Source organism: Malania oleifera, chromosome 7 (assembly GCF_029873635.1).
Source record: "Malania oleifera isolate guangnan ecotype guangnan chromosome 7, ASM2987363v1, whole genome shotgun sequence".
Taxonomy (NCBI): domain Eukaryota; kingdom Viridiplantae; phylum Streptophyta; class Magnoliopsida; order Santalales; family Ximeniaceae; genus Malania; species Malania oleifera.
In genome coordinates this window covers 105,797,306-105,817,836 of record NC_080423.1, presented here as the reverse complement: position 1 = coordinate 105,817,836, position 20,531 = coordinate 105,797,306, and the positions used below count along the sequence as shown (strand labels likewise).

Here is a 20,531-nt window from a genome sequence, read left to right as displayed (position 1 = left end):
GCATAAATTTCAAACTTAGAATTTAAGTTTATCTAGATTTAAACATAATGTAATATAAAATTATGTCAACGCCCATCCAAATTAACACAGATCTAAATCCAAATCCAACATGAGGGTGCTTTTGAAGCTTGAATTAAATTTGAATTTGATTTGGATAAAACTCAATATAATTTTATATTGCATTTTATCTAAATCTAAAAGAACCCAAATAAATCCCAAGACTAAGCCGATAAACTCCCACCCGCATGGTAATAGCCTAACACATAGCTGCAAGCTAAGACAGAAGAGACGAGTCAAATGCCACTCTTAAGCTTTGAAAGAAGATGAAAATAATCAATGCTCCAGATATTGTTGAGATGTTCAAAGACAAAGGGAAAAGGAACGGGCAAAGAAAAAGGAATACAGTTGAATAGGCATGACATTCAACATATGATGGACACAAAGTCCCAAGGCAATGTCTTTGATCAAAACCATGTAAATTTTGGCATCTCACTCTCTGCAACACAATGAAAGGCTACCTACTTTTACAGATCAATCACACGGGACAGCTTCTGGATCCGGTTTAACAAGAAGTCTCCTTGCTTTATAGTTGCTTGATAGAGAGCATTTTTGGCATCGGGACGATTAGTCTCGAGAACACCTGCTACTTTGTCTATCTTGCAGTGAAGCTTCCCTGCAGCAATAAAGCGTGACAGCTCCCTGGAAACAGCAGCATTGGGGTTACTCCAGGCAGAAATTACTCAAAAAGAAATACCTATATATTAAAAGCACGAACAAAAGTTTCTATATCAATTTGAAACCACTTACAAATCAATGAACTCCACCGTCACCCCAAATGCCTTTGCCATTGCTTCTATTGTAACACTCTTGTATGATTCCAAAAACTGCGAGTAAACCACTGTTCTGACTTCCCTCATATAATACCGGAAATGTGGATGCAAATAGCGATCAAATTTGATTTGCTCCGAAAGACCAGCTGAAAATCATCCAATTAGAAAACCAAAATGGTGTAAAAAGAAAGAATCGCCAATTAAATTTTGATGGGTTTTATTAGAACACAACGGTCCCAAATGACATCAGGGTTAGGTTGAGGCAAAATAGACACAACCTAAGCTCTGGATTTAGAGGCTGTAACCCATACTATTGGGCCAAGGCTCGGCCTCAATTATTACTATGTGCCTTCAAACTGGACAAGCCAAAAGATAATCTGCATGCATTCAATTAGTAGAGACTGGAAGATAAAAGACTCAGCTCACCAAATGCTAAGAAAAATGATTTGTATTGGCAATCATATAGAGAGTTTAAAAACTCTGAAAGATATGGAATCTTCCCAATCACTGTTAAGATCTCAGGAGCATCTACTACCTGCAATGTATAGATCAAAATTAGTAAAATTAACACTGAGCAAATCAAACCAGAACAAAGTGGTATCTGTCCAAACCAATGTACCTTCTGCTTCAAAGAGACTCTATCCAGTGATATAATGCTGGTCAGAACTGTGTAAAATATGAAGGTGTCATATGGGAAAAGTTCATAGGTTGTGAAGGTTGAGATGGAGTCTAAAAATAATGTGGCTGCCTTCTTAAAATTTCGAGTGGACATGCAGAACAAGCCCTCGTACACCTTCAAACGGTTTTTTCTTTCCCAATCACCTCCCTCTTCAAACAAGCTGACATTGTGTAAACAGTTGCAAAATGAGAGACTACTTTGGAGAAGCAAAGTGCAGAAATTTTGATTAAGGGAAGCATTTGACTACATCTCCTTACTTCTTTGCTTTATCAATGCTTTTAGAAATCAGATCAAAATCCATGTCAAAAAACCCTAGCTGTAGTGTATAAAACACAAGATCCATCTTTTGCCCAACTGCTACTGTCTTGCTTTCTGTTAACTTCAGCTGCTCCAATGCCTTGTCCTGTTCATACACCGAAAGAGTACAAACAAAGAAGATGAGAAAAAGAATACAAATAAAGCAAGCAACTATTATAATCATCCATAAATTAAAATATTATATACCTTGTCACCAATCCGAATGTAAAACAAGGATTTAGCTAAATGAGCTTCTCGAACTTCACTTTCACCTAAATTCTCTTCAGCATCAGCTATCCTAAACCAATTTAACAACAAACATGAGTGCAAGTACATACAAATTCTAAGCATGGATAAACTCTTAAAAAAATTTTAAAATTTTCAAATCCCTGTAGCATTCAGTTCAGAGAAAGAAGTGCTTGCAAATGGATCAGATGGAGCAGGCAACACCACCACCATATGACATGGTAAAGACGGGTTTATTTGAATATGAAAAAAAGAGAACTTTAGCAAGGAAGAGGATGAGGAGTCCTCTAAAACAAACCATAAAAAATCAATATGGACAAGTACTAGAAAAGAAAAGAAAAATAAGGCAAACACACACACACACACACACACCGCCAACAGTTATCTTTATGGACAATGCTCACAATCACACAAAGTAGATGATGAATTCAAACCTTTGTTTAATTCCAGCTACACATACCAGCTGAAAACCCACCCCTAAAAATTATCATCTAGTCAAGAAATTAAGAAAATGGCCCCACAATCTAGCATGAGCCAAATCAACACAATGCACGCACACATTACATTTCAAATTAGTTGAGCAATTGCATGGAGAATGAGAAATGAAAGCATTGTAAAAAAAAATAAAAAAATGCGTGAAAGAAAATCCAACAATGAAAAATCAATACTTTCCTTCATAAGAAAGGTTGAGAATTGAACGATAATGAAAATCATAATCTATTATGGAATATGTTAATGCTAGCTTGCTGTCATGGTTATTGTACAATTTATTGTTTTTTTCACATTTTTCAGTGTGACATTAATGTTTTCTGCATAGTTCAAATTTGGTCAGAGTTCACATATGTAATAGTTGCAGACATTTTGGAGGGTAACATAACACACAAATATTGTGTTTGTAATTTGTCCAGTGCATTAGCAAGCTTGTAAAAAAAAAAAACTCATAGATTCACATATTTTGACTCCAAAATCTTTTTTTTTTTTTTGTTTTTGGGGGGAGGGGGGGGGGTAAGAAGAAGTCATATTAGATTGAGAAAGAGAAGTTACAACCCAAACGGACAAGAAGTGCACCCCAAAAAAAAAAAAAAACACAGAATTAAAACAAAATTTATTAATTAATTAAAATTAAACAAAACATACAATAAACCAAGAAACCCCCTTTCAATCCCTCTCCATCATAATTAAGCAAGCACTTTAAATGCTAGCTCCCTCCAACCCTTCTTTGCTTTGTACTTTTCCCCCATCAAAGCGCACTTCAATTTCTCTAGCATTGCACATTTTAAATCCACTTTATCCATTATATCTTGTTCTAAATACCTCCTAGAAATCACCTCCACTGGTGTAGGCAAAATTCCATCTTTGAAATGCAATTTATAATCCAACTAATTGTTTTCAAAAATAGAAACCCCCTCCAATCCTTCCAAAGGAGCTGGATGTCCCCGAGAACATCACTAGTCATAAACATATTCATATTGTTCCTAAATCTCATCCAACTGCAAACTCCCATCACAATCAACCTCACTAATGTCATCACTATCATTATCAGACATACCTCCCCATTTCTCAGCCTCCTTTCCTTTGCTAACTCCATCACTTGCTATATCTTTCATCTTAGCAAGTGTATCTTCGACAATACTCAAAAACTCCTTGAGAATCTCTCCAAAATCTTACGTAATAGTGTCTAAAATGATTTTTATCAGATTTCAAATCAATTTACATATAACATACACTAAAGATGTTGAATGTTATATTTGCTCTTTTTCCAATGAAGGGTAAAGGAAAAAAAATCCTTTTATTTCTTACTATTTATTATTAATCTAAATTAAAAAATTATAAAGATAATGAAACATAAATAACAAAACATATTCATGTTTCTATCATAACTCATGGCATAATCACATCTGTATAAATATTAATCAAAGGATAAGTAGGGTGGATCAAGGAATAGAGAGTAGATGCTTTCAATATAAGTTTTAATCCAATTTTATAAGCAATAGAAGCTTGTAAATGGATGTAAAAAAAAAAAAAATTTCTAACTAGGAGAATAAATTTTTTTCAAAATATAGCTTTCACTCTTCCACATGACACATGGCTTGTTTGCATTCATGCAACTCAATTTTAACTTTAAGTTTCATTTCTTGACAATTGAATAGCAAATATGATGAATACAATTTAGAATTTTTCTTTTTCAAGTTTTAAAAGCTTAGGTAATGTTTGGTATTACTTTTGTTTTCTGTTTTCCTTATTGTACAGTGAAGAAACAGGATATGACAACATACTTTTTTATGTCGCTAGTTTTCTTTCTGTTTTCACAAAACCTAAAAAACAAATGAGTACTTTCATATGCAAAATTGACTTTGTGCATCAAATAATTTATTCTATATAAAATTCTAATTAAAATGACCATGTGAATTTAAAATTAATTAAAAATAATAATATCCATCAAAATTCTAAAATTTTGAAAAACTAATAAGTCGTTCAAAAAATCATTTTTATCATTTTTTTTTTTCAATTGTCATGTGCAATAGGATTGTTCTTGGAGCACCAAAAAGTGAGTTTAAAACCATAATAATTAAATAAATTATTTAAATTAATTTTAGTTTTATTAAAATGTTTTAAAATTTATATTCCTCTATATTTTTATATTTTAATTATATTTTTAAGTGTTATTTGATTCAAGGACAAAAGTGAAAATGAATTCAAGTAGGTTTTTAATTTGTTTTACATTCAAAAATGTGAACCAAACATGTTACAAGTTTTCGTTTTTAGTTTTTAGTTTTTAGTTTTTGGTTTTGGTTTTCAGTTTTCGATTCTAGTTTTCATTTCTATAATTTTTGACAATTACACAAAATGGCCCCTTAATTTTTTTAAATGGAGGCAAGACAGCTTATATCAGACCATATGGAACCAGTACCCTTGCAGACCCAAGCAAACAAACTATATGGGTGTGAATTGGGACACTTACCAATTTTTTCAAAAAATCAGCCCCCTGTATGTAATGCACACCAAAATTATGAGTTCGTTAATTTCATTTTCTGACATGCCTTCATCCCTCAGGGACAAATCCTAGAAGCTGCTCTTACAGCTAGCGAGATCCTTAACACCAGGTTAAAGAAGGAAGACCCTGGGGCTGGGGGACTTACATGCAAGATGGATATAGAGATGTCCTATGAGGCTATGCTCCCATAAATTGAAAGTTTCTCTATATGCTGGAGTCCTGGATTTGGTGTTAAATGGGGAAGATGGATCAAATTTTGCATCACTTCAACAATTATGGTTAATATTTAATAAATCTCGCAATAGCTACCTTGATAGCTCAGCAGGTCTTAGACAAGGCGACCAACCGTCACCCCATTTATTAATTTTGGTCATGGTGGTCCAATCTTAGTATGTTGAGAAGAGCTAAGGAATGTGGTTTCGCTAGGGGGTTTGAAGCTCAAGACAATGCTAGAGAAGGCCTATAAGTGGTAGCTCAACCTGGCATCAATCCATGGAATAACTTGAGATAAGACTGCTGAAGTCATCTTTTGTTCACAGAAGACACAATTACTTTCTGTGATGATGTCAGATCAGGTGCATATTTCTTTAGTTTTAAGCTATGTTAAGTTTAATTAATCAATATTAAAAGAAGTGAAGTTATCCCTGTGGGAGATTCTTAGATGAGGCCCTAGGAATTTTTTTATTATTTTTCTAACACACCCTCACACTATCTCAAGAGTACATTAAGAAAGAGCAAAGTTTTTGTCCTCCCCAGTAGAGTTTTCCCGTTGGTGGAGCCCTGCTTCTCCCATTAGTCTGAATCAGTTAAACCCCACATTAAACTTTCAAATTCATCATCAAATACTAAATGGACTGGTTCATAATAGTCTAAGCCCTAATCCCCACTTTAAATTCCAACCACTTTTCACCAATTTATCCTCCTTAAATTCAAACTTCATCTTCCCTTAACCACTCAGCCTTATATTCTCCATCAGCTTATTGATCTTATATCCATAAACCACTCCAAAAACAATTATGCCAACAACAGGTGAATCATGGAGGAATGCAATAGGGACAACCAAAGCCTTGAGCTAGAAGAAGAAGCAGAGGACATTCAAATCTGAGAATATCACTGTCTAGTTTGGAGGATCTTAGCAGAGAGAAGTTGAACAAAGCAGCTGTCAGGAACATCTTACCAAAAGCTTGGAACACGAAGGATAAGCTCTCTATACTTGATATTGAGAAAATTGCATTTAGCTTTGTTTTTGGCGATAGGTATGATAAGTTGGGGATCCTCAAAGAAGGCCCAGAGTCAGTGATGGGTATTGCTGCTCCTCATTGAATGGGTAAGGGGAAGCTTTTGAGGAGCTACAGTTTGATAATGCCGCACTCTGGCTACAAGTCAAGGGTGAAATGGATTCCAGAAGGTAATGCAAATAAAAAAAAAATTGAACTGTCAACAATTACCAGAAGGAGAAGAAATACCATAGATGCTTCAAAAAAGCAAGATCGATCTTGAACTGAAGATCAAAGAGAAATTGGCAAGGATTTCATAAAATATTTCACTACCTTATTTGCTTGTTCAAGAACAATCTATCCAGCCCAATTGGATCATCTAATTATTCCCACTATCTCCCCTGAAGAAAACAAGATGCTCTGTGCAATACCCTTGGAATCTGAGAACAGGAACACTGTGAAAAGCATGCATCCCTAAAGGCCCCAGTTTCCTTATGGAGTGTCCACCATTTTCTTCAAAAACTATTCGCCTATTCTAGCAAAGAAAGTTACTGAAACGATACAAAGTTTCTTCAGACATGGTAGAATCCTAAAGGGGATAAACTACACTAATATTGCGCTTGTCCCAAAATCCCCAAGTGCCAGGTCAGTAAATCACTTCAGACCCATTAGTTTATGCAATGTCACTTGCAAACTCAAATATCGTTGCAACCAGGATTAAACCTTTGACGGATAGATTCATTTCTCCAAATCAAGTGGCATTCCTAAAAGATAGATCTATCACTGACAATTCAGTAATTGCACATGAAATTCTCCATATTTCATGAAAAAAAAAAAGGGGGGAAAGGAGCTTTGATGGGAGTTAAGATCAACCTCAGTAAAGCCCATGATTGTATAGAATGGGATTTTGATCACAACTGTGCTCAAATGCCTTGGGTTCAACAACAGGTTTGTGGATATTATAGAGGAATGCATGATAACAGTATCCCACTCAGTCCTCATCAATGGTGACCCTCTCAGATTCTTTAGACCACAAAGAGGTCTTAGACAGGGGGACCCTTTGTCACCATATTTATTCATTTTGGGAACAGAAGTTCTTTCTGAAAGTTCTGTCGTGAGGAAGAGCAGGGTGAACTGCGGGTTACTAAGATTGCTGGGAACTGCCAATCCATTAATCATCTCCTTTTTTTGCTGACGATTCAGTTATTTTCTGCAGAGCAGACAAGGAAAATACAGAGGCAATTTCAGAAGAGTTGGAGACTTTTACAGAGTGGTCTAGCCAGGAGGTTAACTGAGAAAATCTGGCTTATTGTTCAGCCCAAATATCAGCAGAACTCTCAAAAAATAAATTGAAGATCTTCTCCACCTGAAAGAACTGAATACATCAGCCCAGTACTTGGCGTTATCACTTAAATCAGGCAGACCCAGCAAAGGAGATCTGCTTGACCTCACCAATAAACTTAACCAGAAATTAAGTGGCTGGAAAACGCATGTTTTATCTTTGGCTGGGAGGAGCATACTGGTTAAATCCGTATCTATGGCTCAGCCATCCTACTCTGTGTCAGTATTAAAAGTTCCAAAAGGCCTCTGCAATGAATGTGATAGGATGGCCAGAGAATTCTGGTGGAGAAATTCTGATTCCAGAAGGAATCCGATCCATCTAAAGAGCTGGGATTTATTTTGTAGACCAAAACAGTTGGGAAGCATGGGTTTTAGGAGAATGGACATAAACAACTCATAGTTGGCTAAGCTAAGTTGGCAGATGGCTGTGGGGGAGAATGTCAAATGGGTGGACCTTCTAACCCAGATATACTGTAGGAGGATGTTGTTGCTGAAGGTAGAGTAAACAGATTCTGACTCCTTTGTATGGAAAACAACAGTGGAAAGGAGAGATCTTATAAAGGAAGGCCTCTGCTACACAGTGGGCAATGGAAAAAACATTAACATCTGGACAGCCCCTTGGATCCCCTGGTTGCCAGGTCTCACTCCCAAGCCAAACCCAAATGAGGAAAACCTCCCTTTAAAGGTACAACAACAACAAAACCAAGTCTTAGTCCCACTAAGTGTGGTCGGCTATATGAATCTTTTTCCGCCAATTTATGCGATCATGAACCATTTCTTTTGATAGATTCAAGGATATTAAATTCTTACTCACTATCTCCTCCAAAGTTATTTTAGGTCTACCCCTACCCCTTCTATTACCCCCCACAGTAACTAAGTCACTCTTCCTCACAGGTGCACTATATGGCCTACGTTGTAAGTGTCCATACCATCTGAGTCGTCCCTCCCTTATCTTATCTTCTATAGGAGCTACACCTAACTTACCACAAATATGTTCATTCCTTAATTTATCTTTCAATGTTATACCACTCATCCATCTAAGCATTCTCATCTCGGCAACCTTTACTTTTTGGATATTATGTTTCTTTGTCGCCCAACGTTCTGATCCATATAGCATAGCTAGTCTTATAACTGTCCTATAAAACTTTCCTTTCAATTTTAAGGGTATTCTACGATCACATAGCACACTTGAAGCACTTCTCCATTTAACCCAACCTGCTTTAACTCTATGCATTACATTATCTTCAATTTCTCGTTCAGCTTGCATAATAGATCCAAGGTATCGAAATCTACGAGTGCTATTTATTTCTTCATCATCAAGTTTAACTTTATCTCCAATATTCCTCCTATCATTACTAAAATTACATTTCATATATTCTGTCTTATTTCTACTTATCCTAAAACCTCTAGATTCCAAAACTTCTCTCCATAATTCTAACTCAGCCTCTACTCCGTCCCTAGTTTCGTCAATTAATACAACATCATCTGCAAACAACATAAACCATGAAACCTCCTTTTGAATACTCTTAATCAATTGGTCCATCACTAAAGCAAAAAGATAAGGACTCCAAGTAGATCCTTGATGTCCACCTATGGTGATTGGAAATTCTCTAATTTCTCCATCTATAGTCCTTACACTAGTCATTACTCTATCGTACATATCCTTAACGACATCGGTATACCTACTACATACACCCTTTTTTTTCTAAAAACCACGTCAAAACTTCCCTAGGTATCCTATCATATGCTTTTTCAAAGTCAATAAATATCATATGCAAGTCCCTCTTCTTTTCCCTAAACTTTTCCATTAATCTTCTTAAAAGATAAATAGTTTCTATGGTAGATCTCCCAGGCATAAAACCAAATTGATTTTCTAAGATCTTTGTTTCTAACCTTAATTTTTGTTCAACTACCCTTTCCCATAATTTCATCGTATGACTCATAAGTTTAATTCCACGATAGTTATTACAATTTTGAATATCTCCTTTATTTTTGTATATAGGTATTAAAGTGTTTTTCCTCCAGTCATCTGACATTTTCTAAGTTTTTACAATTGTATTAAATAAATTAGTTAACCATATAATTTCATTATCACCTAAGCATTTCCAAACTTCAATTGGGATGTTATCTGGACCCATAGCTTTCCCATTTTTCATCCTTTTTAGTACAAACTTAACTTCATTAACTCTAATTTTGTGAATAAATCTTATATTTTTAGTCTTTTCCTCATTTGACAATTCTAAGTTTAAGTCTTCTATTTGGTTTTCGTTAAACAACTTACTAAAATAACTACGCCATCTTTCTTTAATGTCTTCGTCTTTAACCAAAACAATATCATCCTCATTTTTTATACATTTTACATTTCCTAAGTCCTTGCTCTTCCTTTCTCTAGTTTTAGTAAGTTTAAATATATCTCTTTCCCCTTCTTTTGTACCTAATTTATCATACAAACTATTAAATGATCTATATTTAACTTCACTAACGGTCTTTTTTGCATCTTTTCTTGCCTCCTTATATTTTTCAAAGTTATCTCTGCTCCTACATTTTTGCCACATTTTATACCAAATTCTTTTTGTCTTTATGATTTTTTGTACATCTTTATCCCACCACCAACTCTCTTTGCTATTTGAGAATATTCCCCTTAATTCACCTAAAATCTCTTTTGCTATCTTTTTAATAGAGCTAACTAATTTATTCCAAAGAGTATTTGTATCTATCCCATCCTCTATGGTCCAATCCCCATCTTTGATCATTTTATCTTTAAATTTTATTATATTTTCTCCTTTTAAGTTCCACCATCTAGTTCTCTTACACTGGTTTATTTTATCATTTTTCTTCCATTTTTCAATACATATATATATATATATAACACTAAGATTCTATGTTGTGTGGTTAGGCCTTCACTTGGAATAACTTTACAATCCTTGCATGATAAACAATCTACCCTCCTAGTTAAAAAAAATCTATTTGACTTCTATTTTGTCTACTTTTAAAGGTTATTAAGTGTTCTTCTCTCTTCTTAAAGCAAGTATTCATTATACTAAAATCATATGACATAGCGAAGTCTAAGATCATCTCCCCAGACTCATTTTTGTCTTAATATTCATATCTTCTATGTATCCTCTCATAAATTTTATTATCTCTTCTAACGTGTCCATTCAGATCTCCTCCTATAAATATTTTCTCAGTCCCTGGTATGCCTTGTATAATACTATCCATATCTTCCCAAAATTGTCTCTTAAGATTTTTTGCTAAGCCGACTTGAGGAACAAAAGCACTAATGATATTTATTATCTCGTCCTAATACCATCTTGATTTTTATAATTCTATCCCCTACTCTAGTTACATTCACAACGCTATCTTTTCAGTTTTTGTCTATAATCAAGCCTAAAAACCTGCCTTTAAAGGTAATGGAGTTAATTTCAGTTGAAGACAAACAATGGAAGGAAGAGATGCTAAATAATCTATTCGACAGCTACAACAGCGACTGCATGTCCTAAATTTCATTAGCCCAATTTGATGTGCGAGACAAACTAGTCTGGTTCCCTAACCAAAATGGTTGTTTTACAGTGAAATCAGCCTATTGGTTGAACCAATCAAAAAGGTTCCAAAACTACCATGACATTCATTTTCCTTGGAAGAAGTTGTGGAAAGCAAAGATACACGAAGGATACAAACTTATGATCAGGAGAGTAGCTTTGAACTCCTTACCAACCAGATCAAATGTTAAGATTAGGGCTTTTGTGAATGATGACTCTCGTCCATTCTGTGGTGTATGCCCTGAAACAATATTGCAGTTATTCTTCCATTGTAATATTGCTAAAATGCAGTGGTTCAGCTTCTAGGTGATCAGATCAGAGTCATCAGACCAAGTTCAGATCTACTCAGCCACTGAATGGCTGGAAAATATTCTGAAACCTTCCTTGTGGATTGGTTTCAGCCATCCTTGTAGTAGCCTCATGCCCATCTTTGCTGCAATTCTCTATGAGAAAATGTAGGAGTGCAAAAACAAACTAGTTTTCCAAGATATACAAGTTGATCATGTCAGATTGAATATTGAAATTCAAAGAGCAATGCAAGAATTTGGCCATCTCTTAGACCTACAATTATCTCCAATCACAAAGCCTTTAGAAAATTGGAAACCACCTCAATCATCCATCATCAAAATTAATTTTGATGCAGCATTCAGCAACCTTTCTCCAAAGGCTTTTTCTGCATGCATTGCTAGAAATGATAGGGGTTGGACTGTTGGTGCCTGAGTGAGGGACTTTCCTTCCAGGCATGTTTTGGTTGATGAAGCTTTTGGTGCTCTGTTAGCCATTAAAATGGTGCAGAGTCTAAATTTGCCAAAATTTTGACTAAAGGAGACGCAAAACTAGTGATAAATCAAATTAATAGTTCTTTGAAAGGTGCTTGGAGAATCCAAAAGATCATTGCAGATATCAAATCCTTTCTTCAAGTTGCCCCTGCTCAGTTCATTTTTGTTTCCAGAGATGCAAATTTGGCAGCTCACACCCTGGCTAAGTGGACTGCCGACAGAGACGTTCATGCAGAGATACATTTTGACAGTTTCAATCTTCCGTTGCAAGTTAAGGCAGTGCTCAGAGCTGAAACTCCCAGGTAAGTTTCCTCGTGCTTTTTTCCTGCTTTCTTTAGTGTTTTTTTTTTTTTTTTCTTTTTTCTCTGTCACTTTTCTCTATTCTGTTTTTTTCCCCTCTTTCATTAAGACCTCCTGGCTGAGCAAAAATTAAATAAATAAACACCCTCACACTTGAAAATCCATTGGGCTTGAAGAGTAGATAAAGCATATGTTCATTATATTTTGTGCTATAATTATAACTCTAATTAGATGAATGGGGTGGTGATGTTCAAATGCTAACCTTTTGTGCATAGAGGCTCTGATCTGAAAAAAATTTGAACTTGTTTAAGAAAGGTCACTCATAGAAACACTAGTATTATTTCACAGAGAAACTTAGAAATAGTCGTTCCTTATCTATTTCATGCTATACATTCAAAAAAAAATTTGTTTGTTTTACGATAAGAATACATCTTTTTCAGGATATCAAATTCCTTGAATAGAACTTCCTATCTCACAAGGTGATTAAAAGTAAATATGGGCTCCATAGAAATGGGTGGGAGACTGGAGGAAGTGGTATTATTTCTCATGCATGCCCCTCCCAAGTACCGTGTCAATTCTTTCCCCTAAACTATTTTTGGCAAATGGAAATAGAATCCATTTTTGGGAGGATGTTTGGATGCTGGAGTTTATTTGAAGCTGAAAGTGCCTCAGTTATCTAAGCTTTCTTCTCTCCACAATGCACCTATATGCTCTATCTTTTTTTTTTAAGGGAGCACTCTCATGGGATTTCCATCTTTTGAGGAATCTCAATTGAAAGAGAGGTTGACAAGCTTACCACCTGGCTTTCTGTGTTGAGCTGCCTTGTTCCTTCCAATAGGGAGGAAGGAGGGTTTGGGAGGAAACTTTGGGGTTCTTCTCTTCAAAGTCCCTTTTTTTTTTTCACACAACTCTTAAAAATCCCCTCCCCATCCTTTTTCCCTTGGAGCCAATCATCTGGAAGGCTAAGGTTCCTTCAAAGATTCAGACCTTTGGGCTGTAACCCTGAATAGGATTAATAAGCATAATATGTTACACAGAAGAAGCCGTACATGTCTCTCAGCGTCCTTGATGTGCTGCAAGTCAAACAAAATGAACGCTCACCTTTTTCAGCATTGTAAGGTAGCACCTCTTATATTCAAAATGCACTCTTCTCTTACCTCAAAGAAGCTTGGGTCATGGGTGGTGCCTCAGAACATGAGATATCTCTCGCTGATGAGTTATTGGTTTGGCTCAAGCAGAAAGGATGTATTTTATGGAATGGAGCAGTTTTCACTATCTTATGAACTCTCTGGATTGAGAGGAACATGAAAACTTTTAAGGGGCACACAAATTGCCCCTGTTTATTAGGGACAGAGTGGTACTCCGAGCCTCTCTTTGGGTCCATTCTTTGATTTTTAATTTTTTTGGGGAGTGATTACTGTTTTCTGACATTCAAAAGGATTACAGCTCTATAGTATTCTTTGTGATTTTTGATCATTTTTCTTTGCAGATACCTTGTCCTCATCCTATTTTACGTGGTTTCAGTTCAATTCTTAACAAAATTTTATCTTAGATAAAAAAATTCTTGTATTCTGCAAACCAAATGCAAACCTTACCCCATGTTTAGAAGCTTAGATTTTGAACCTTGAATTTGAATTTGTGGATTTGGATAAAGTGAAATACAAAATTGTACTAAGTTTTCAAATCAACAAAAATCCAAATCTGAGGCTTGAAATCTATTATCCCAAAAACAACTTCAGGGTTAGGGAAAATGAAAGAGAGAAGACTAGAAATAGTAAAGAGGGAGAGAAAGGGCAGACGAAACTCTAGGGAGTTGCTTATCACTCTAGGTCAGCCTTTCTTATATGAATAGTATTAATGAATTTCTAGTACTTCACAATAGCATATGAAACAGCAACCAAATCTAATACATCTTCAGGCTTCCAACACCCAAATTCTACAATAGTGTAGATTATAATTGGGGTGGGCTTTAGTTTTCCAACTCACTTTCCAAGGGAATTTAAAGCCTCCAAGGGAATTTAAAGCCTCAAAATCACTTTCCAAATCTATAATAATGTATATTATAAAATTTGCTTCGTATTCCTATTCTTTGATAGGCGGTGCCAATTTAAGGTCACCTAAATCCTGTTGGAGTATTTGTTGCCCAAGTTTCGAAGACTGCAGTTCGATCTTCAATAGATAGCTCAAGTAAAAGCACCAGTTATATGGATGAATAGAACCTAAAAGCGTTTTTGAGAAGAGAGCCATAAATAAAAACAAAAAAAAAAAAGTATCCTCAACGTTGTAATGCAAAATATCATGCATTGAGACAGTCCCCCAGTTCTAATATTTCAAAGAGGGAAAAACTTTATATCCCATATTTACGCTATCAAACTCGCCTAAAATAAGCCAAAACAATTCTGGAAATCCCGGTTATCCAGAGCTTTCTTTTTATTATCTCAAGCACCAACCAATCTAAAATTTACAATGCCAATTCCTTTACTTCCCTGCATTTTCACAGTACCCAAACACAACGAAAAACCGAAAACATATAGGGATGGAGAGAGAGAAACAAAGACTCACTTTTCGTCAAGCTTCTTGACTTCATCATCGTTCTTCGCACGCATCGAGTCCAAAACGGCTTGATCCAATTCCAGCACCGAGTCGGCCGCTAGGGTTTCGTAAAGCGGGGCCATATCTGCATCAAATACAAAACAAAGAAACAAAAAAAAGGCAAACCTTCGGGTGAGTCTAAATCGAGAGAGTGAGAGAGAGAGAGAGAGAGAGAGAGAGAGAGGGAGAGACATGGGTGTCGGAGACAGTGGAAGGGGCTTGTTTACCGTCCGATTTGACGTAGGAGAAAACCTCTTCCCGGAGACGGACCTTCTCAATATCTTGGACGTCGGAGTGGGTGAGGAGGAAAAGCTTGTGAGCCAGCACCAGGTGAGGCTGCTGAGGTCCTTCTTGGCCTTCCATGGCTTCTCTCTATCTCTCTCGCTCTCTCTCTCAGAGATGGAGTTTCAGCTTTGCTTGAGCGAGGAGGAACTGCACTGCTGCACCGTCTTTTCTCCTCTTCTTCTTTTCTTCTTCTTCTTTTTTTTTTTTTTCTCAGGTCATGGGCCTGGGCCTGGGCCTAAGCCTGTGCTGGTGACTGGAATTTGCTGTTGGGCTCGTGGGCCGATTGAAATCCATTGGTCCAAATAAATATTAGTTTTATAATTTATCTATTAATCAAACAAAGGAAAAAGATATCGGATCTTGTTTGGAGGGAGGACAAGGATGATTTAGGGTCCTAATATGTGAGACATGTTTTATATGACAAACTCATGAAATCAATGAGTCAAAACGAACAATATCTTATCATAGCTGAGCCCCAAATTATTACACAGCATGATTGTTTATTGGAACAGTACAATCAAAATCTCAATCATCTTGCCATTATACATGTCAACTTTTATCAACCTAAGCTTGTGGCCTCTATATTCCTATAAATTCTTTCCATTCAACTGAATATCCTACATAGGTCTCAAAGGAATTTCATCTACCAACGATCAACTTAATGAAGAAAAATTACTAATGTTTTCTCTGCACAACAAAAACACATGTTGGGTTAACCCAATTTTAGACATTTGTTCATTGAAACACTTAAACAAATTAAAAAAAAAAAATGCATGTTGAATATGCTTTTGTGTGTTTGAATATTTGTACTTTAAATTGTGTGAAATTTCTTGTATGATGTATATAGATCCATAAAGTTGTATTTGTCCGCTATCACATAAGTTTTTTGTTATGTTTGTGTGACTCTTATATTTGGCGGAGTTCATAAACAAACAAAGAAAAACATATGGATGAAGTCTTTGTACTATGCAGCAAGGTATTCATCAATGAATAGAGATACCGAGAGCCAAAAAAGTTTAATCATTTGAGATACCACCGATGAAAATGCATCATTCGTCGACGAATTGACAATTTTCGTCGATAACTGCTTCCGAGGCTGCGAGAAATAATTCAAATTTTGAATGTAAACGTTGTAACTGTTGGGTATTTAGAGGGAAGCCTCTGAGGGGTTGTTAAATATGTATTTTTGGGCATATTGTGACAAAGAGGAGATCATTGTAATCATTGTATTGTGTACTCTGAATTTTTATAATGAAACCTTTGTTGATTGTTCCCGTGGATGTAGGTTTTGCCGAACCACGTATATTTGTGTGTTGATTATTGTTGTTTTCAGATATATTGAGTGTGTGAATTATATTTTGGTGCTTCATTATTTGCTACATTTATTTATTTCGCTGTGCAATCTCATACTCGTTTCCTCAACAATTGGTATCAAAGCGTTGCTGTCAGAACATCGAGTACTTCTTCTACAAGGTTTGATGTTGTCAAATTTGATGGAACCATAAATTCCAGTTTGTGGCAGAGGAGAGTGAAGGATCTGCTTGTGTAGTAAGGGATGGTGAAGGCCTTATATGGTGTTCAACCGAAAGGTATGGATGAGGCAACTTGGAGAGAATTGGACGCAAAGGTTGTTTCCACAATATGTTTGTGTTTGGCCAATGAAGTGCTCTATCATGTGATGGAGGACAATTCTCTAGTGGTTATGTGGCAAAAATTTGAAAGCCAATATATGTCCAAATCACTTTCAAATAAATTATTCCTTAAGCGACATGTTTATTGGCTTAAGATGGTTGAAGGTTCGAACTTAAATCAACACATCAATGCATTTAATCAAATCATAAGTGATTTAATGTATGTTGATGTCAAGTTTGATGAAGATGATAAGGCTTTGATGTTACTAAATTCTTTACCAGCAACTCATACTTATGAAAATTTAGTTACCACTCTTATATGGGGCAAAAAGACTCTTAATTTAGAAGAGGTGACAAGTGCCTCGTTGAATTTTCATCAAAGGCTAAAAATCTGCGATAAGAACTCACATGGAGAAGGACTTGTGGTGAAAGGTAACTATGAGCATAGGAAAGGAAAATTCAAAAGTGGATCGAGTAAAAAATTTTGTGCTCAATCTAAGAAGAAAAAGGATATCCGGTGTTATAAGTACGGTAAAAAGGGGCATGTGAAACCAGAGTGTCCAGATTGGAAGAAATGAAATGTTGAAAAGCATGAGGGGATTTCAAAATTAACGAATGTGGTTCAAGAAGGAAATTCAGTTTACAGTGATGGTGATGTACTTTCGATTTCATCAGGGTTGGATCACCTTACGGACTCATGGTGTAATGACCTGCTAAATTAACGGGGTTTTTTTTTTTTTTAATAATTATTGTGAAATTCCATTTCTCTAATACCTTCCTATATAAAATTAGTCATCCATCTAAGCAGCAAGAAGCTAAAATCACACAACCACCACTATATATAAATATGTACAATACTAGAGAGCTACAATATTCCCAAACTATACATATATGACTGTTTCCCAAAATACTCTCAATTGGGCTAGGGCTATACAGAAATAGTCCAAAAAATACTCACTCTATAGACAAGGCGGTACTGAAGCCCCACTACTTGCAAGCCTGATCTGCTCGCCTAACTGGATCACCTGAAAAATATTAATTTAATGGGATGAGACGACACTCAGTAAGACGAAATATGTTATTGTTAGTGTGTGGCAAATGAGTTACAATACTATGAAAATTTGTTTCTATATAATTATGTATAACTGAATCTGTAAATGCAATACAGGTAATATAAACCACCACCTTCTTCTATGTTGCTTAACATATATGTATTTTAGGTTTCCATACATAATACTTTTAATATATATAAGTATATTCCCTATTTCTGTGAAACTGTACATAAATAATAATAATTGAAAACTTCCCTAGATGGATAACTATATGTCATGATTTAACCCCTCATGATTGGGTTGTACTACCCGTAGGCGAGATCTATCACTAGCTAGCCTACCAAGATAGACCACTATACTCCATCAGTCTGATTGGCCCTCCTTAACCCATATCTAATGGGGAGCCTGTCCACAAGTGGGCACGATTGACTTATCTACCATGTAATATCTAAATAGGTGGTTGCATTCTATTCTGTATATAGCAACAGTACCGTGCTCTGTAAACTGTATATGTAATGGTCCTTCAGGGTCTGATACTATATAATACATCTCTATTTACAACTATTTGTTTTACCATGATTCTATAATAACTGTATTAACCATGACGCTGTAGTAAACTGTATCTATATCAACTGTGTTTCTGAGATAAACTGTAAATTTGTATGTCATGGTACTATAAAACTGTATAATCATGGTATTTTGAAAATGTTGTAAAACATATTCACTGTCCATATATTCTGTATAACATATCTTTGAAAAATATTGTAAAACATATTTCTATACTATATCTATATTCCCAAACCACACGGTAATTTAAAACATATTAAACATACTTGATAAATTGTATAAACTTCTGCTGTGAATAATAATTTGGTAAAAACGTATAATTTATACTAAAAGCATACTAGAATTGCCTAGCAAAACATATTTCCCTTACCTGATTCCTACTAAAAATCCTCTACTAAGACGGGTCCTACACCCGCAGGGTTCTCCACTCAACACCTTGAAAACTATATATCCTGGAACAAAATATCACTATTTTTATGTCTACTGCGTTTCCTACAACTGCTAGAAAGCCAAATTTTGCTTAAAAAACCTTACACTGAATATGGGATGAAATCCAACTCTATCCCACCGACGATTCGCTATGGCAGACTTGAAGAGAACTTCCCCAAGAGCATCGTGGTGGCCTCAGATCGTCAATCCGAAGAACAATGGGGCCGAAATCAAAGAAAGAAGAGGGAGAAACTAAAGGGAGGAGAGAGAGAGAGAGAGAGAGTTTTTCTGACTTTTGCTGCGTTAAAATCCGAGGTAAGCACTATTTATACTATGGAATTCGTTGACGAGCCACGTCATCTCGTCGACGAGGCCAAGGAGAAGTTTTGTCGACGAACATCATCTCCTCGTCGATGAAATTTAGAACTTGAAATAACCTCTCGATATCTTCTCGTCGACGAAACTTATCTTCGTCGACGAGGCCCTCTTGTACCCTCGTCGACGAACCCCCTGTGTTCATCGATGAGGACCTAATAAATTTCCTTGGGTCATTACATCCTAAAGTGCAACGTCATCGATTGCCTCCTTCTGTTAATGCGCATTTGTCGACAACGTCTACTGCCTCCTTCTGTTACTGTTTCCATTTCCCTCCCTCTTTATTATTTAAATACCATTATTCTTCGGGTTGTTACATGTGGATACTTGACTCAGCATGTTTTTACCATATGACTTTAAACAAGGTGTCACGCCCCGAACCCGAAAATGGGACACGGGGGTGAAATTAGTAACCTAACATGTCTCTGTATCAATTTAAACAAACATGATACAATACAAATAAGAGGGTCCGACCCCGTGGGGTACACGGTTGCCCTATATACATACACATACCAATCCATACTCATCAGATACACAGCGGAATACGGTCTTTTATACATAAACAAGACCATACTAGAGTCTATACAAACTAGGACATACATTCCCATAATTACAACACATACCCCAGGTGTCTACAAAACTATCCTGACAACCTGGATACCAAAACTCGTACCTAAAAGGTACTAGCAGTAGCTACTACACCCCTTGCTTCTGGACGCTAGGATGCTACTTACCGCTACCTGAAGGACCTGAAAAACATTGTACATACATTCAGGTTGAGACACCTCTCAGTAAGGAAGAAAACAATTTATATCAGTGTGTGGCATACCAGTGTCATTTTGCATACTTCATAACACTATACATACGATACAGTTTGAAACAATTAGTGCAGTTTCATACAATTCCATACAGTTCCAGTATTTTCAGAAAACCATTCCAATTCATATGATACCAAAACATACATACATACATACGGTCAGTGTCGTCACACTAGTTCGCAACTACACAAGGTCACCTCGTCTCACAGCGATTACATTGCTACATATGCAACTACGCTACGACGATCAAGGCCCAATAGTAATTACATTGCTCCATACGCAACTACACAATGTCACCTAGTCTCACATCGATTACATTGCTACATACACAACTACAATGCGACGACTCGGGCCCAATAGTGATTGCATTGCCACATACACAACTACACAAGGTCACCTAGTCTCACACCGATTACATTGCTACACATACAACTACGAAGCAACGACTCAGGCTCACATTGATTACATTGCCACATACACAACTACACAAGGTCACCTAGTCTCACAATGATTACATTGCCACATGCACAACTACGCTACGACGACCTAGGCCCACAGT

The 20,531-nt window shown here is 36.1% G+C and overlaps 1 protein-coding gene across 1 annotated transcript; it reads right to left on the bottom strand.

The window, feature by feature from the left end:
* Window positions 1-287: 287 nt before the first annotated feature.
* On the bottom strand, window positions 288-15,377 carry LOC131159485 (26S proteasome non-ATPase regulatory subunit 6 homolog). Its single transcript, XM_058114435.1, has 8 exons — window positions 15,043-15,377; window positions 14,786-14,900; window positions 2,014-2,104; window positions 1,767-1,912; window positions 1,450-1,669; window positions 1,257-1,365; window positions 808-976; window positions 288-699 (listed from the first exon to the last, which is right to left on the bottom strand). Exons 1-8 carry the CDS (start codon window positions 15,176-15,178, stop codon window positions 525-527), a joined length of 1,161 nt encoding a protein of 386 aa, XP_057970418.1. The 5' UTR covers window positions 15,179-15,377; the 3' UTR covers window positions 288-524.
* Window positions 15,378-20,531: the final 5,154 nt, after the last annotated feature.

Excerpts from the sequence above, each read along its gene's own strand:
- LOC131159485 (XM_058114435.1), bottom strand. The coding sequence starts at position 15,178 with ATGGAAGGCCAAGAAGGACCTCAGCAGCCTCACCTGGTGCTGGCTCAC. Across the intron at positions 14,901-15,042 it reads CTCCTACGTCAAATCGGACG|ATATGGCCCCGCTTTACGAA; the intron begins GTAAACAAGCCC and ends TATTTGATGCAG. Across the intron at positions 1,366-1,449 it reads GAGTCTCTTTGAAGCAGAAG|GTAGTAGATGCTCCTGAGAT; the intron begins GTACATTGGTTT and ends TATACATTGCAG.